Genomic DNA, 18,640 nt, shown 5'->3' with positions numbered 1-18,640 from the left:
GGAGGATTAGCATGGCAGGTCTTAGCACTAGGACAATCCCTCATCTTACGGACGCAATTCATGCAGCTGTTACTGGTGTTGTCTGAATATATATATATATATATAGGCAACATTCTTCTAGTGAGAATCTCTAAGGTCTTGCCATATCCGTCTACTCTTTATATTTAACTATTTTTGTTTCAATAATTGCCCTCTAAAATACTGAGGGGTTGAAAGATGGTGGTGTTTGATAATTGAGGATTGTTGAAGAGATTTTATATGAAGCTTAGAAATTTTGGACAAGTTATTTTTATAGCTTGTATGAGGAAGATTTTGCTCTCACTGGCTCATATTGCTCTGGAAGAGTTTCTTTTATCCTCTACTTCCTTGCCAAGAAATGTAAGAAATAGATGCGGAAAATTGAAATTTAAAATTCAGTTTGAAGTGCTCGGGGGAGCTTATTTCTGGGCAAAGATAGGAAAAAGAAAAGAGAATGGGTGGCTTTTTCTTCGGCTATGAGTTAGGGGCTTCATTATTCAAATCTATGGTTCTCCTTTTTAGGGGGGGCGTCCGGGCTTAAATAACTAGTCGTTTATTGACCATAAAGACGTTTATCAATAATTGTGATTGTGGTGTATTTTACAACGTTGATGTGTCATCTTTGAATTTTTATTTTTTTTATTTTTTTTTTAATCAATGACTAATCTAATATGGCAATTTATATCGGTCCTATTGTACCACTATGTAGGGGCAATAAATTTGCACTTTTATAAACTTTTTTGGCTTGATTCGGGTGTCTACGAAAAAAAAAAAAAAAAACCTCTAATTCGTGTATAGAAAGGTTATCCTAGTTAAAAAATCCTGGCATTATGGTAGAAGTGGAAGAGACACTGCATAGCAATAAACGATGGGTTTTGTTCCTAATTTCAAAACTTGTTAGATTTATTTGAATGGGTGGAGTTATGACCCATGGGATCAATATGCCTTTCATGAAATGCATTAAAAGAGTGTGCCGGGTATGTGATAAGAAATTGGTGAAAAAGGAACTTCAAACCTGTTCTTTCAGTAAATACTTCAATTTCAATGGAGATTTTGATGATTTTAGTTTAGGCACAATAAAAAAATATACAACATATGTGCTCTAATTTTTCAACGTCCAAATTTAACTTTATTCTTTTTCTCTCTCCTAAAAAATTTAGAATTAAATTTAAACCGTTAAAAAACTACAACATATAAGTCTCAAGTTGGTGTTCTATAATAAACGACCGAGAATCTCTTACATTGTATATGAAAGATCCACGAGGCTGGGTCTTTTGGAGCTCTGGATCTTAATTTGAGTATTCATGAAATTGGCAGGGTGTTCACAGCGATGTTAAATAACTTAATATGATTTATCTACAGCTGATTGTTAGTCACCTCTAATATAATTTTTTTTTTTTTTTTTTTTTGAAAAAAAAAAACATGATCCTGTATACTTTTGAACGTACATGAACTTTCACGTGAATTTTGTATATCATCTACATTAAAAAGCTTTGATCTGATTGAAGCTGTGGAAAATGGAAGTTTCAAATAATACATCATATGTAAAATGCTGGAATCCAAAGTCAACGAACAAATCCTTGCTTATCTGCTAGTTTAACTGAAACCCAGGATACAAATCTTTGCCTTTCCGAAGAGCACTTTGTTTTGTCTTGAGAGATGGGGGGTGGGTGAGTGTGAAATCTAGGCAATAGCATATTATCTGCTGGGTAATGTGATGTGCAGATGCATTATCTTGTAATGGAATTCCCAATTGTGATCATTAAGAGGCATACGGTCCGCTTGAAAAATGAGGTAACATAATCTAAAGAGTACATTGAACTTGAACCTTCTATCAATTAATCAAAATCAAGAAGTGCAACAGTGAGAGAGGAAGAACAATATGTATATATCGACTTCAAATAATGACAGTGAAAGGCTTTTAGCCATAGCTATCTGCATTCCTTTAACAGATAGGAAGACGGACTTGACAAGCTTATACCGTTTGAGGATTTCACATTTTCTGCTCCCTTCCTAGGTGTTCCACATTCACTGAAGTCAAGGATGCGACGCTCTGTCTGCAAGATTTCAAAATAATCTATTCAGCGGATTTTATGATATATTTCAAGGAATCTATTAATAGGATACAAGAATTACAAATATGAAAAAAAATAAAAACAAAAACAAAAGCAAAAGCAAAATAATAGTTGTAGCTTATTGAATTCGTATTAACCATCTCCATCATGTTTATGAATGTACTGCAAATGAACCATTTTTGTGGAAAATAACTAAAATGGAGCATTGCTAGCCTACCATACTGCCCTACTAGCGCCAGTTATTTGTTATGAAAAAACTTCTATGGAGAAACTTAAGCAAAACTTGTCATACCAGAACATTTGGAGCCAAATGGGAACGGCTCCCAGTATGGTTATGTGGTACATGATTGTTTTCTTGGTCCAGATTTCCATGGTTGGTGCATTTTTCCTTTAGTAATGTTTTTGGAGTTTCATTTCCCAAAACCTCCTGGGCATTGGCGTATGCAGCCGCACTGTGCTCACTTATCTGTTTCATCAACCCAATGGCATCCAAGCTTTTATCTCCTGGGCTCATAAAATACCCCATATCCTGGAGGAAATAGCAAATATCAATAAAAGAACCATAAACCATATACTTTACGAAAATACTTATGAATCAGAACTTGTGATACCTCAATTGTTATGTCAGTATCAATCCTTGGACCAGGCAGAAAAGAGTTGATGAACCAAGGGGATTTCCATGCTGAAGGGGATTCAATACTTCTTTTAAATGGAGTTCCGCCAAATCTGAAACAAACACCACCAAAGCAACCTATCAGAAACATTCATGCTCAATCTTCAATGATCAACGAAATATCAGCAGGGGGCACTAAGCTTCAAGCTCAGCATTGCTAGAAATCAGACACGCATCACAACGCTCCGAAGCTGAAGGGAAAGTGTCTGATTTTACATGCTTAAAAATTTCACTACCAGCACCATTCCTTGAATTATCACTAGTAATCACCCAAAGAATGCACCAGAGCAATAAAATGAAAACTGATAACGAGTAAAAGTGGCTGAATCTTACATGCTAAAAGTTTCAATAACAGCATCATTCCGAGCATTATCAACTGTAGTCGCCACAGGAGCTGATGAAGAAGCAGACTGTACACATGTAACTGCTACTGAATGACTTTCATGCTTCTTCTTGCAAACAGTAGGGGAGCTAACAGATGTGCATGGATTTCCACAAGATGATTTGTTAGAAATGCCTTGATCTGATGCAGCTGCCAAGCTTCTAGAATGTTGATTTCTTGGACTTCTAACATTTGAACCTAGTAATGCTCTGTCTGCTTTGGAACCAACTTGACTGGGAGAATGCAAAAGCAGATCATTCATGTTGTGTTCAGCAAGGACTCCAGAAGGCTGCTGGACCTGAAAAACGTAAAGATTAGATTAGAGAGAGAGAGAGAGAGAGAGAGGGATGAGGGCTAAATATACGAAACCTATTGAATAAACTTCAGTCATTACCTACCAATTCTCTCCACAACACAGATAAAACCAGATTTATGGGCGGCAATTATAATCAGTACTAGAAGAAATGAAAAGCAATAAAACTGAATACGTACATAAAGAGAACATACGCAAAATTTTATTTTAAAGGAAAGCAGAATTAACCAATTGATCAAAAAGGAGAATAAAACTGTAAATTTAAATTTTTTTGCAGTCCAACAACCTAAGCAACACCCTGGAGAATTTCAAGATGTTGACCAGATCACACACGCAAATTATTAGTCAGAACACAGTCAGCATAAAATACAAAGTTAAGACTAGCTAATCAGCTTGAGTCAACCACATCGTAATTTGTTGTACCAAAGGAAACTCAGACTCTTTACTAATTTCTTCATTTGCAGAAAATGCTGAACAATTAAAAATAAATAAATGAAAGCTAGTAAGAGAACGTACAATATGGGCAGCAGTGTCAACATTAACCTTGGTCTTAGCATCAACATCAGCAGTCACCTGCTTTGTATTGTCCTGGGAATTACCATTATCAAAACTTTTCTCTACAATTTTACCATCAGAAAATGCAGCACCATCTCTTCCCTTTTCTTTGTTCCCTTCCAAGGCAAGATCAAAATTTTCTTTATCATCAGCGGAGGCTCCAGAATTCTTTTTATGGTTAGATGGTGGAGGTGCTCTTTGGGTCCCACTGTCATCAAACATAACATCTAAACGTGAAAAATCTCTTGCCAAACTGGATTTCATGCTGATCTCAAGCTTTTTGTCAATTCTTCTATCTGACAATGGTGACAAAAACTCGCGGTGTCGTTTCTTCAATATGGATGGTGTACCTGTGAAAGTTTTAGCAGCAGATTTTAACAAAGCATCTGGAGTATCATCACGAGATGGTGAATCACACAACCTAAATGGGGTGATGCAGTTCACAGAAGACATCATAAGCTGGCGGATACCAAGTGGACTATATTCTTGCTGCATGTCACTCCCAGATTGTATCAGATCACAGCTGAAAAATGGAATATCCATGCTTGGTACACGAGGAGGCTCATAATACAGTGCTCCAGCCTCCTGTTGCTCTGTATGTGCATGTGGTCTTTCACCTATAGAAGGGCAAGTGTGCGTGATATCTGAACCTGAACCAAAACTATTTACAGGTACTAATTTTGAAGATTCCTTTACAACATCCGGTTGCTCTTGTATTCCTGTATTCTCTGCACTGTTATTGCAAGGAGAACCAGCAGAGCCATTGGTATAGATAAAGCCATCATGGACACTAGTGACAAACTCTTGTTCCTGAGTTTCAAATAAATGGCTAGGTTCGTCACCGTATACAAGTGTACAACCACCATCTACAGATACAAAAGCCTGAGAGTATGAAGTACCTATTAGGTCAGGCCTAGGAGGACAATATGTTTGTGAAGCTGAAGTTCCACCCATTTCAGGTATCACGCAGTCTGTTGATTGGCAATGAAATGAATCTATGTATCCGCTTGAGGTGACAATATTGGAGCCTTTTGTCAGATTTCCAGAGAAAAAATTACCTTCATTTATTGCCTCTGAAAACAGAACTCTACAACATTCATCGTCAGATATCAACACGTTATAAGAACCCATGGCTATATAGCCCATTGAAGTAGAAGCATTCAACTCGGCAGAAGTTTGAAATGGCACATTCACCATTTCATGGCTTTCATTAGTACCTAAACAATGTCTTTGCAATTGCGACGATTCCTGCTCCAATTCCAGTGATGAGACATTTGGCAAAGCATGTATATTAAACTGGTGACCCCTGCTGCCAGAGGTCCCAGCATCATGCGAAAAATTTTGCTCAAGAAATTTGTCAGAGTCACACGTAATATCTGACATTGAAAAAGCAACATCTTCCAGAGATTTGTAATATTGTTCGGAACAAGATGGCAGACTTGACTTTTCTTCGTTTGCTAAACCAGGTTCTTGAGTCGATGGAAATTCCTCTCTGATATGTGAAACCGCATTGGCCATTTCACTAGTAGACTGAAAGAACCCAGCAACAGACGAATCTTGACTGCATTCTGAAATTTCCTCTGCTTCTATCCCTTTGGAACTAGTATCACCACCACTACTCTGCATCCTTGAAGAAGATGAAAGCATGGGTTGATTTTGATGTCCGACATGAGGAAGGGATGGGAACTGCGCAAGTAAACCTGATGCCAGATAAGAATCCAATTTCTTTTTTACAGAACTGTTCCAGTGATTTTTTATAGCATTGTCTGTCCTGTTGACCACACAAGTGCAGAGACATCAAAACTCTAGATTTTGCAAGTATCAAACACCAGTAAAATAAGCAGATTGTTATAACATAAATCTTAGGATAGAACAATAGTGCAAGAAATACAGTATAAGGAACTAAAGAATACAAAGAAACTGAGAAAAAAAAAAAAAAAAGAGGAGGTAAAAAAATGGAAAAATTGCAGCCCCTTATACAAATAACTAATGAACATACCTTCCTGGCAAGAACTTTGTTAGCTCTGCCCATTTGTTCCCATAAATCTTATGGGCACGAATCAGAGCCAGTTCCTCTTCCTGGGTCCACGCCTCTTTGTTTATAGAAGGGTTAAGATGATTATGCCACCTAAAATTGATATCAATTTGCATGAGGCCAAATACAGCATACAGTTGCTGAGACACAACACACACACGAGACAGCTAAATGTGTTTTATGATTGAACAGTAAAATTTATATTTACATCCTTTAGAAAGGCACCAATACAGCACTTGACTAACTGTGACTGACTGTTTATATTTGAAGGGCCCTTTGCCTCTTTGTTTATAGCAGGATTTAGATGAGTATGAAAACTAAAATTGGTATCAATTTGCATGAGTACAAAGTACAGCATACAGCAGCTCACACACAAAACACATACAAGACAGCTAAATATGATTCATAATTGAACACAATTTATAACTTCATCATCCAGAAAGGAAAAAAAATACATCAGTAGACTAGCAATTAATATTTGTGAGGGGAGGGGGGAATCATGGTAAAGAGAAAACCATCAAATTAGTTAGAAAAAGCCCTTTAGGCATACCTTTCACGGCACTGCTTACCGATACGTCCAGGTAAATGCTGTGCAATTGTGGACCATTTTTTTGGACCATATTTTTGTACCAATTTAGCCATCATTTCATCCTCCTATTCACAATTTACAAAAGTAACCAGTAAGATCATAATCATAAAAAGACAAGGCAACACAACTACGGTGAAAATGCAAAAGGGCATTGAGGGAATTTGACACAAAACAACCAGTTATTATAGGTCACCTCTTTAGACCATGGGCCTTTGACAAGCTCTGGATTCAAGACCTTCTGCCACCTATGTAGGCATTGTACATCAGTGCGGTCCTTGAAACACTCCGCTGCAGGGCCAAATTTTACAATAAAGAATAAGCATAAGTTATGAAACATTATGACAAGTCAAAAGTACCACAGTTAAGAAATATAAGAGTAAAATGGCTGAATGGTTTGGCCATCTGCAAAAAACACCTAACAAAAAGAGATTAAGTTCATAATTTAAGCAATAGAAGGACAAGACTAAGACCAAAGACTGTTTGGGCTCAAAAGTAGCACCAACTGAGAATTGAAAGTAAATTTGCTGAAATAAATGTTCACATGTAACAAGCTCCTAGAACTGCATCAGGAAGAGGTTGACTCAATAGGACAATGGTAAGAAATGGTGTGGGCCACAAGAAAGAGATAAGACATAATAGCTCATGAATAATAGCATATGGCCCAATGTGATTTGCTAGGTGTTTGCTTTTGTATATTTACTGAGTACTTGGATTGTGCCCTTTGCACTTTTTAATGAACTTGCTTTATTTATCCAAAAATAAATAAATAATAGCATATGGCCCTATGTAGCTTAAACAAATAGTTAGAAAATGATTTTTTGTTCAATCAAATTCACCATGTCCGCAGAAAAATCCAATCGTAAATTTAGCCAGAAAATGGAGAAAAAATAAATAAATAAAAGTTCTGTACAAATTATTTGCCAAAAGCACCCAAAGAGGGACCAAAATGGGCCCATTTGGAAGGGAAAAGAAAGTGTAGCACACAAAATGAGAGTGAGACCATATAAAGTTATCTGGAAACATTTTTCAAACAGTAGTTCAAGCAGGACTAAACTTTTCCATCCAGGACACCTGTAAGTGACTACGTCATTTCATCAATCTTACAATTACAAACCAATAATCCAAATTCACGGAACATAGTTAGAGTTGTCAAAAAAATCGGCCCAGCAAATAATTTGTTAGTTTTGAAAAGATTCCTACATTGGTCAGTGATCTAGAGGTCCACTGTCCAAAACTGCAAGTTAAAGTTGTTGTTTCCTCTGTTAATATCTTATAGAAGACATTTGATGCTGCCAAATTAAACCAAGTAGAACTTTATGTCTTAAACCAATGCATTATTTCTTTTCATTATATTTTGGTCAAGTTAATGAGCTACCAAAATTAAACCAAGTAGAACCCTATCATGGGCTTCAAAAAACTGCAGGCCATCTAAAAAGCTACAAATATACAATGTGCAAATTAATTGGTAACCAATAACTCATAAATGTGTAATATAGGAACAAATGAAAATCTTAGAAAGCAAACTGTTTGAATAAATCAGAAAGATGTATATACAAGGTATAAAATAGAAAAAAGAAATTCTGAAGTATAATGAAGCACATCTTTTGTTGAATAATATGCTGACAGAGATAAACACATTGATTCCGCAATAATACCTATTTTCTTCCAATTCTTTCCTTTAAAGCTCTGAACAGCCTTCCGCAAAATCTCATCCTAAAACACATTGAAAATTCATTGCATTAACTTGATCAAAATATAATGAAAAGAAATAATGCATTTACATCTGAACAAATGTAATTATAACTTAAACACAAGGATCAATGGAGAACTCATATTAGTTCCGTAACCCAATAGAGCAGCAACAGTAGCAAATCGAACAATTAGTTCTCATGAAAAAATAGACTTTACCTCTTCAAGTGTCCATTGTCCTTTGGTAGAACGCCTTGTCGGACCACTAGTCCTCCTGAAAAAGAGTAGTAAAATGTTAAGAAGCATTCAGTTGCTAACAAAACTGCCATTTCCTCAATCAGAGCACAAATATTCATGATATGAGTAAAATTAACCATTACCAAGATACCAACATTCAACTCATAGTACTAAAAGCTAGGTTTTCCTATAGAAAAATACCCAATAAAGAAAAGACTTCCTCAATCTGATTTTATATTTGTAGGTTGAGATTCTAGAAAAACAAAAATCAAGAGAAGCTGTTTCTCAATAAATCTTTTTTAATTTTAAAAGCACTGCCATAACATGCTAGAAAAGCCTGATAGAACATGAATTCAAGGACATGAACTATCAGGGGAATGGTGCCGAGCACTAATTGAAATCTATTTCAGCCAAAGTTATAAAGCAAGCACCAAAAATAACTTGAAACGACCTATTCCTCATTGACTGGTCGAAAATGGTTCCAACAAGTTGACAAGCTGAAGTTCACAGCAAAACATTATCAGAGGAAGAAAATTGGAGACATTCATCCAAAGAACGCAATTCTAGATGCTATTAAATTACCCATGTAGAGCTCGCATTTTCTGACCACCATCCCCGAACCCATCTTGGGTAGTAGAGATTGTCCTGTCACCTTCCATAGCTATTTGACAAATAGGTAAAGCTGCATACCCCAATTCCCACTCGACAGCAACTCTTTCCACAATATGTTCTCCAAATCATTATATTCTAGCTAAGAAGAGGCAGTGCCTACCTTCGCGCACGACAAACCCACAAGCTGCTAGGGTAAAGAAACACAGATTAAAACAGACATCATAAAATTAATAACAAAATAGTCAAAATTGAAGCGAGAACAAAGTACAAAAACGAGCTAGATGGCAAATACAAAGCTATAAATCTATGAAATTTGTAGCCGTTACTCTACTTAAACTAAAGATCTGTAATTTTTAAAATTCAAGCTGAATAATTCAAAAGAAAAAGAATCAAGAAGTACACAAATAGCTTTTGAAACAACCTAGGAAATCATAAGCAATATATACCATGAGTCCGACAAAACATTGAAAATGTTCCCAAAGAAAACCTAGTACCCATCGAACTCAGGTATGAAAAATTTATAAAATTTGAGACAAATTTCGAGCAAAGTTAAAGATCAAAGGAAAATCTATCAGATCAAACCTAAAACACTCGCCAAAGTACATGAATCATTAATATTTTATGAAATCCAAAGCTCGTCGAAAACCGAAAAATCGAAACCCGAGAAACAAATTTCAAATTTAAGCAAAGGAATGGGTAAGGCAGGCCAGGCACTCACAGAACTGAGCTTTAGAATGCAAAACGCAGAGAATCGACAGGGAGAGGAAACCGATTGGCGCGATCAAAACGGTGCGCATTTGCAGATCCAGAGGAAGATATGTGAAGAGAAGCCGGAGAGAGAGAGGGGGGGGAGAGAGAGAGTGAAACGGTCCGCTGTATTCAAACATGGAAGGGGCGGACAATGAGATTCAAACCCTATGGTTAAAAGTCGAGCAAGTTAAGGTGAATGGGCGGATGAGATCTTGTCCACGTGGGAATCGCGGCCGTCCCACTCCACTCACAGGCTGTTTGGTCTTTTTCAAAAGTTGTGTTTTCTCTTTTTCTTTTTTGAAACTAATAATTCAAAATATATAATTTGAAATCTATAGTCAACATTTATATTTGTATTAATATCAGTAGTTGGTCTTTTTATAATTACTTGGAAACTATCACACCACATGCTGTCTCCAAAGGATAGTACAATTATCCATGTGTTTGTTACACCATAATTTAATCTTGTTTCTTTTTATTTTTGGTAAATATATTATAAATCACTGAGTCAACCTACTAAAATAAAAAAATGTCTTAAGTTTTTTTTTTCAAATATTTACTACATGGGTTAATTGAAATGCCAATAAAATTCCTATTGTTAAAAATTTTTAACTGCAGTTAGATTGGTTGAAACGCATCATTTTCAGGAAGAAAAATGTTTGGTTTCATTAAAAAGTTTATCTTTTGGCCATTTTAATCCTAGGTGGCATGGCTCATTTTTCAGAAATCTATTAATTTATTGTTTAAAATCTATTAATTTTAAAATGGATTATGCCACCTAGGATTAAAATGGTCAAAATATAAATTTTTTAATGAATTCAATCATTTCTCTTTTAAGGAATGCCATACCATTCGAACTTTTTGATCTTACGTGTCTATTGTGGACACATAGGATCAAAACTCACCGTTTTGGCCCTATCCAAAATGGTGACTTAGGGTTTTTTTTGTTTAAACTCCCAAATCGTTCTTCCCCACATCCTTCCCAATCAAACCTACGCAGCCACCAACACACCCACTGACGCACAGAACCCACCAGTCAACACTCAGTCCGGTGTCACTCAATCCGGCGTCATTCTCAACTGTCTCAAATTTAGTTTAACCTTCTTTTTTTTCATACAGGACCTAAGCTAAATTCAGCTTTAGTATAGGTGGCACTGCAGAAGGGAGGGTTCTCTTTGGATTTTGTTTTCTGGTCTCATTTTATTTGGAAGATTGTTGATTTAATTTGGAATATTTGACACTGCAAAAGGGTAGGTACTCTGTTTTTGCCTTAATAAAAATGTGATTATAATCAAATACATAGAAAAAGGCTCAGGCTCAGGCTCAGGCTCGGATGAATAGAACTCGGACTCAGTTTCCCAACACAAACGCTCACACCCAAACATCTTGATGATGCAAATTCACTCACTCCCACAAAGCTAAAGAATTTTCAACAAAACCCATAAACTACTTTCTGAAGTCTTCAATCCTTAGTCAACTCTTCCAAATAAAATGACGCGGGACTGAGTGTTGGCCGATGGGTTCTGTTGCGCCGGTGGGTGTGTTGGTAGGTCTCCGTGGGTGCGTCAGTGGTTGCGTGGGTTTGATTGGAAGGATGTGAAGAAGAACAATTTGAGAGTTTAAACAAAAAAATCTCAAGTCAGCCAAAACTCACCGTTTTGTATACGGCCAAAACGATGAGTTTTGATCCTACGTGTTCACTGTGGACACGTAAAATCAAAAAATTCGACTAATATGGCCTTTCTTAAAATGGTGCGTTTCAACCAATCTAACGGCAGTTAAAAATTTTTTACTAGAAATTTTATTGGTATTTCGATTGATCCAATGAGTAAATATTCGAAAAAAAAAAAAATCCTTCTTAGGGATTTTTTTAGTTTTAGCGGGTTGACTTAGAGACTTATAATATATTTATCTTTTTTTTTTCTTGGCCGGAATTAAATGATTTTCTATTTTCTTTTGGCATAATTTGGTTGGCTTCATTTTTGGTGCATTAGTATTAAAAGGTGCAAATATATATTAGTAAATTATAAACATACAATTGAGATTAAAGTTATTAGCCGTGAAGTCAAATTTGATAAGCATTTACAATAAAATAAGAGTAGCTATTTCCGCTACTAAAAATTCTTTTTTATTTTTATTTCTTCTAATTTGTCTACTCATCAGCGTCAAAGCCCAATGTATCGCTGTGTGGGGATGAAATCCACCGGTGCTTCCAAGCTCCGAACATGATGAAATTCAAGAATGCTTCGATTAAGAGGCAGCTCCAAGACACCGTTAATGGTTGCGGCTCATGAGCAAATATGTTGTAAAGGGAAAGAACTACAATTTGGTTATTCACTGTTCATTCTACAAGAAAAAACTACAATTTGGTCATTCTTGCTGAAGAGAAAGGAAAAAAGAAAAAAAAAGAAGACAACAATCAAATTTAACCATTATAATGAATTTGCCTACTCTGTTGGGGATGCTCTGGAGTTGAATTTCCGTTAGGGCTAGAATAGATTGAGTTGGCAAGTTTTAGAAAGATACCATTAGAAAAATCCTCTTATTTAAAAGAAAAAATAAAATAAAAAATAAAAAAACTGTTGCAAATCTTTGGGGGAACAAGGACCTATAAATTCATCTTTTCACCGTCATTGTAAGAATTGAAGACATAGTATCAATTTTATGTTTTACAAAGATTACATATGAATATTATAGGTAATTCAAATTAGAGTTCAATTTAAATGGAAAAACATATAATCAGGAAAAAAAAAAATTTATGGCATGTTTGGTATGCAGAATAGAATTGCTTTTCCATTAAGAAAAAATAACTATTATTAAGAATGAAAAAAAATGTGGAATTTTTATTTATTTTTTTTATTATTTTTTTTTTGGAAAAAAAAAAAGTGAAATTGAAAGTTATTCAAATTTTTTAGTTTTGTGACAATACATGCGGTTTCACCGGAAAGGAATAAAAATTACTAAAGTACCCAATTTTCTTCTTTAAAAAATGGAATGAAATTTGTGAGTGGCCAACCATTCATAATAGAACCCCGGGGTGGTCACACCACACCAAAAGCCCTTTGTGGTGGACCCCTGAAGTGCTCTACAAGGGGTGTGACTACCCCAGTGCCATTGACGATGAAAAAGACAAAGCAAGTAGCATTAAGATCGCCAACTTTGGACTATCAAAGATTCATGGAGATGAGAATGAACTCATAACAAAAAATTTTGACTTTTAAGAAACACCTCTTTATACGTTCCTAGAATTTGTTATGCTTAGTGAAATCCAAAGTTGTTTGGATATATGGTCTTTGAACTGTGTTAGAGATTGGGAAGGATTTTCTTGCGGAGGTGTTTTGCAAGGGACCCAAGAAAGAGGTTGTGACGCCTTGGCTTTGTACAAATCTCTCATTTCACACATGATGTTCCGATATTAAAGATAAGGGGTAATTAACTTTTTCCTCTATGAACTACAACGCATTTTCACTTTGCCCCCATGAACTACTAACCCTACTGCTCGACCCCCATGAACTACTATTTTGTGCCTAAAACCTTCATTCAATCAGTCAAAGAACGGTCAAAGTGACAATATATTGTAGTTCATGGAGACAAAGTGATAATGCATTCTAATTCATAGGGGCAAAGTGACAATAAATTGTAGTTCATGGGGGCAAAGTCACGGGTAGACCGTCTGAGTTAACACCTTTGACTGACAGAAGGTGCCTTTGACTGACGGAATTGGAGTTTTAGGCACAAAATGGTAGTTCATGGGGGTCGGGCAGTAGGGATGGTAGTTTATGAGAGCAAAGTGAAAATGCGTTGTAGTTCATGGAGGGAAAAAGTAATTACCCCTAAAGCTAATAAATACCAATGAAATTTTTTCTTTAAAAAAAAAAAAAAAAGGTATCCCTCATATAACACATAGATTTTACTTAACATACTTCAATTTATGGGTAAAAACATTTTTTTCCCTATGAACTACCATGCTTCTTCAATATACCCCATGAACTACCACATTCACCACCTGTCCACATCAAACTATCATTTACTTACCAAAAACCTCATTCCGTTAATCAGCCTCGTCAAATCGGATGAAATATTTTCTTTTAGATGTTAAATCTCATTAAAAGACAAAAATACCCCCAAATAAAAAAAATTAAAACAAAAAATATAAATATATATAACTTTGAACAAAACTTATAAATTAATTTTTTTAAAAAAATAGAGGTGGCGTGCGATCACCTCTAGGGTGGCTCGTGTGCCACCCTTGAGGTGGGGTGGCCTTCGTGTAACGCCCCCAAATCTGGCCTTAGTCAAATTGGTAGGGTTACTAGCAATTACCCCCTAATTGGTAACTAAATGAGGAACCACCCTTCTAAACATTATCAGAGTTAATGCATAAGAAGGTGAAATAAATCTGAGAAGTCTCATAGCCATAAAGGAAGTATATAGTAACCTCAAACATAGACACAGAGCAACTAGTAGAAATAATAAGCTGATCAAACCTAGTAATAATATGAAGATCCTAACCTTAAGTAAAGTCTGTAGTGGCAACCTGGCCACTCTTCTTTTTTTAGAAATAGGATTCCTACAAGATGTAACAACCGCATAAGTCTAACAACTTAGTAAGTAAACCTTACAATTGGGTATAACATGAGCCAATTATTAATGATTGTTTTATTGAAAGGAAGAGGTGTACTTCTAGCGACAATGGCCCAAGTGTTTTAATGCAGAAAACTAATGTTTTATAAATCATAACTATCATATATGGTATACCCGAGATATTATCCCTTCTCAGCAAGGTTGGCGCTGTCCCGACGGACCTGTAATACAATGTTGGTGCCTCAACCATTGTATGCTACCATCTATAACATTAGTAGCCCAACCGAGTCTGACATTGGGTAGCCCACGCTATTAATGATGTACGTTGTGTAGTGACCCATCAATTAAGGCTGCGCTAGTCACGAAATAACCATTAGATCCAATGCCCATATATCACATCCACACACACATTTGACCATATAAACAAGTTTATATAGTATCCCATGACCATTATACCCCACGTACCATGTCATACGATGCATTTTATCAACCAGTTATTAAGACAGTTACCAAGTTATACAAAAGCATAGGCATCCTCATATCATTTGCGTGCTCAGTCAATTGACATATCGCACGTTTTTAACGAAAGTGTTCGTAAGTGTTTATTTACCTCGTGCACTCGCTTGAGTTCTTCAATATCACAAATCCCTACTATAACGAAATGCGACACATCGTTATATGCAGTACTAGAGAACTCTCTGAGTAACACAATAAGTTCTACCTAACATAAAAGGGTTGCCGAAACCCTAAGCTCACAATTTGGGTCACTGGGCGTACGTCCTGCTCCCTCGGCGAATGCTCGGTCCCATGGGCGTACGTTCAACCAGATAGTGAATTCTCGACCACAGCCCCCAAACATGGTCTTATGCTTATAGGGTGTGGCAAATCTCATCCTAGGCTCCTAATGAACACATGCAAAATACAAAACATGCTAACATGCAAACTTTAAAGAAATCAAAGACCGGTTTAAAGCTTTTCAAAATCATTCTTAGTCTTGTAAGAAAATGGGTGCAAGAATTTGCCAACTCATCTTTAAAACTTGTAATACTAAGAAAGCAATAACAAGATGAAGGATAAGGGTATGAACAAGAAACTACCTTGATGATGGCAAAAACTCCACCAAGGCTTGCTCATTCTCCTCCAAAGTCACTCCTCACTCTAGGGTTAAGTTTTCTTGGTGTAAGGAGAGGTTGAAGGACAAAGGAAAGGGTTTATATAGGGGCTTGGGGCATGCTCTCCTCTTAAAGAGGTGGAGAATGGGTTAAAATTACTTTTTAGAGTTGTTAGCGAACATTCAGATACTATTGGGCGAACGTTCACGTACTATTACCCAATTGATAAAATGGCTCAGGCATACATTTGGGCATTATCCCATGGTTCAAAGACTGGTCAACGTACGCTCGTGCTGGTCCCCCTAGCGTACGCTTACACTTAGGTTAAGGGCGCACGTTCGGGTGATCCCCCAAGCGTATGTTCGATCAGGGAGTGGGTGTTTTGGGTTAACCTTAAAAGGCTCAAGGAGTTGGGCTACTCATAAGGGTTTTGGGCATTGGGTTATGAAATATTGCGTTAAGAAAATATTAGTCGCTTTGTATTAGATTATTAGCCTTTTAAAACTTGTGTTTTATCAGGGTATTAGCTGGGGTGGCCTATGAGCCATCCCTAAGCCATGAGGCTGGCCGCACACCACCCCCGACCACCTCTAGGGTGATTAGGGGTGGCGCGCGGCCAACCCCTAAATAGATTTAGGGTGGCCTTCGCCCCCACCTTAAGGGTGGCATGTGAGCCACCCCAGAGGTGGTTGGGGTGGCAACGAGCCTCTAAGGGTGGCTCACTGGGCCACCCCTCCCTCAATGGGGTAGTTTCCGGTTGGCAGCCACCCCTCTATTTTCTATTTTCTTTCTTTTTTTTAAAAAAAAAAAATTTAATTTATAAGTTTTTTTTTTTTTTTTTTTAGTTTATATATTTATTTATTTTTAATTAAGAATGACACTTATCATCATTCTATTGGTAATGACGTGATATACTAATGGAATCGGTCAAGTATTTTGATAGAATTTGATTCCAGTGACTAAATTGTTATTTTGGTCTATTCCGATAATCTCTGAATTATTTAATTTAATTGATTAATTTATTTTTTTATATCACATGGATGGATTTGTAATTTACGCTAATCACATGGGCTGATTTTACATTTATATATTTTCTAGTTTAAGTCCTTTTTAACTGTTTTTTAGTTTATTTTTTATATTGACTTGTTTATTTTTTAAAATTAATATATATATATATATGTTTTGTTTTAATTTTGATTTTTGATTTTTTTTTTTTATTGAAACTTGAAAAAATAAGAAGACTCCAAACCACACTCAAATAGTGATAAGAACTAATATTATTAATCAATAAGCAATCAATCACCAAAATAAGCAAGACAGTAAATCAATCAGACACAAAGATTTTGGTGACAAAGAAGAAACCTTTTAGAAATCGTTTTAAAAGTAAAACATCTTTGGAGCAGCCAAACCCGAGAAATCACTATAAGAAAATATTCCGAGATTACAGACAAGGGGAACACTTACAACCATTTGTAAGTCATTAGCTCTGTAAGATCAACAAGTCTCCAACTCGTCTCCTCACTCACAATCTTCTTCAACGTGATTCTCCTTTATCGGACCCTTCCGATAGACTTGTCAATCGTAGCAACAAATCAAACTAACAAATACTCTAAGAGGAACAATTTAGCTCATAACATAAACTCTCTCTTAGCACAGCCTCTCACGAACTCTAGGGTAGAAATTCGTACCTCTCGTCTAGTTCTATAGAGATATATATATATATTAGCCCCTTAATCCCCAGACACATCACACACTTTATAGAAGTTTAAAACTCAAACAAGTACGTCGCGTTCGTACGATGAATAGACCTGTCCAAACAAAGCTAATTTTAACACGTGAAAACTAGTTCTTGTACACGGTCGTCCAGACGGGGAGGATACGTGTTCGAACGAAGCTAGGGCAACATCACTAACTTGAGTCTTTTGGAGTGGCGTGTCCGGACGGGTTACAAATGGCTTAGCATAATAGACTCTCAGGATGTCGTGTCGGGACAGCATTGCTTCATATCCAGACAGCCTTGCAAGGAGATGATAATTGTTCTTGGGTTTTCTCGTCCGGACATTCTATCTTCCCGTCCGAATAGCCTTGCATTGGAGATGAGTCTTGGTACTTTGAATAGTCCGTTTTGATCACCGAATTAGCCAACAAAAATACTAACAAACTCTCCTTTTGGAAATTTGGTGACAAAACCAATATGTCGAGACATCCCATCATCTCTTCATATTTACTCTTCCTTTTTGTCACAGAATGACAAAAGGTCTCCATGTTTCCTGAAACACTTACAAAATACATCAAGGCATATGTGAAACAGGAATAACATAAATAAAACTCATGATAAAAAAAAAAAAAAATGCATGAAGTATAATGCAAGATCATAAAGAAACATCAGCAAAAAAACTCCCTTCAATGTATGACTCATTATCAACAAGGGAAAAAATTAAAAAAACATGAGCATTTATAAGAAGAGTATATCCAATAAATGATCAAAAATTGCAGATTAGGATAAACTCTTGTTGAATGTGCCAAAAATACCCAAAGCGTGCAAGAGTATCAAAAGATAAATAAACAAAATCATTGTTGCAACTTATGCCATGCCATTATGTACCATCACTATTCATTCTATATGTGTTGTGTGTGATAAGCCATAATCAAGAGCCAAGCAATGAACAAAAATATATTAACAGAGAAGGCACATTGAAACTTCCAAACCATATGAAAGAAATTTATAGCTTCTTAGGTTAGAAGTCAAACCTTACTAGTACCTAGTCACTCTCATCCAATACTCTCCCCCTTAGTCTTATCACAAGGCTCAAGTCTACATCCAGAATTTTAATTTTGGATGGGAAAAAATACACTTTACCCCCTTGAACTATCCACAAATTTGCACTTTTAACCTCAATGTTTAAAAAGTAAAATTACTCAAAGTATCTGACATTGACACTTTACCCCCCCTAAAGTATTTTGAGTTGACACTTTACCCCAGAAAGTAACTAAGTTTTTTTTTTTTTTTTTTTTT

At 36.1% G+C, this 18,640-nt stretch overlaps 1 protein-coding gene across 3 annotated transcripts; it reads right to left on the bottom strand.

Annotated features, from left to right (window-relative positions):
• Window positions 1-1,505: 1,505 nt before the first annotated feature.
• LOC132189592 (transcription factor MYB3R-1-like) lies at window positions 1,506-10,056 on the bottom strand. Of its 3 annotated transcripts, none has more exons than XM_059604338.1 (13): window positions 9,897-10,056; window positions 9,149-9,365; window positions 9,018-9,063; window positions 8,549-8,603; window positions 8,296-8,353; window positions 6,834-6,928; window positions 6,602-6,705; window positions 6,016-6,144; window positions 3,978-5,787; window positions 3,100-3,446; window positions 2,705-2,819; window positions 2,386-2,622; window positions 1,506-2,075 (listed from the first exon to the last, which is right to left on the bottom strand). In XM_059604338.1, exons 2-13 carry the CDS (start codon window positions 9,189-9,191, stop codon window positions 1,950-1,952), a joined length of 3,165 nt encoding a protein of 1,054 aa, XP_059460321.1. In that variant the 5' UTR covers window positions 9,192-9,365; window positions 9,897-10,056; the 3' UTR covers window positions 1,506-1,949. The 3 variants fall into 3 exon arrangements, with proteins under 3 accessions (XP_059460321.1, XP_059460320.1, XP_059460322.1); XM_059604337.1 differs by having other exon boundaries at window positions 9,149-9,362; XM_059604339.1 differs by lacking the exon at window positions 9,018-9,063 and having other exon boundaries at window positions 1,507-2,075; window positions 9,149-9,362.
• Window positions 10,057-18,640: the final 8,584 nt, after the last annotated feature.

The sequence above is a fragment of the Corylus avellana genome, chromosome ca8 (assembly GCF_901000735.1).
Source record: "Corylus avellana chromosome ca8, CavTom2PMs-1.0".
NCBI lineage: Eukaryota > Viridiplantae > Streptophyta > Magnoliopsida > Fagales > Betulaceae > Corylus > Corylus avellana.
Note: the sequence above shows the minus strand (reverse complement) of the source record. Positions and strands in the feature narration are given on the sequence as shown.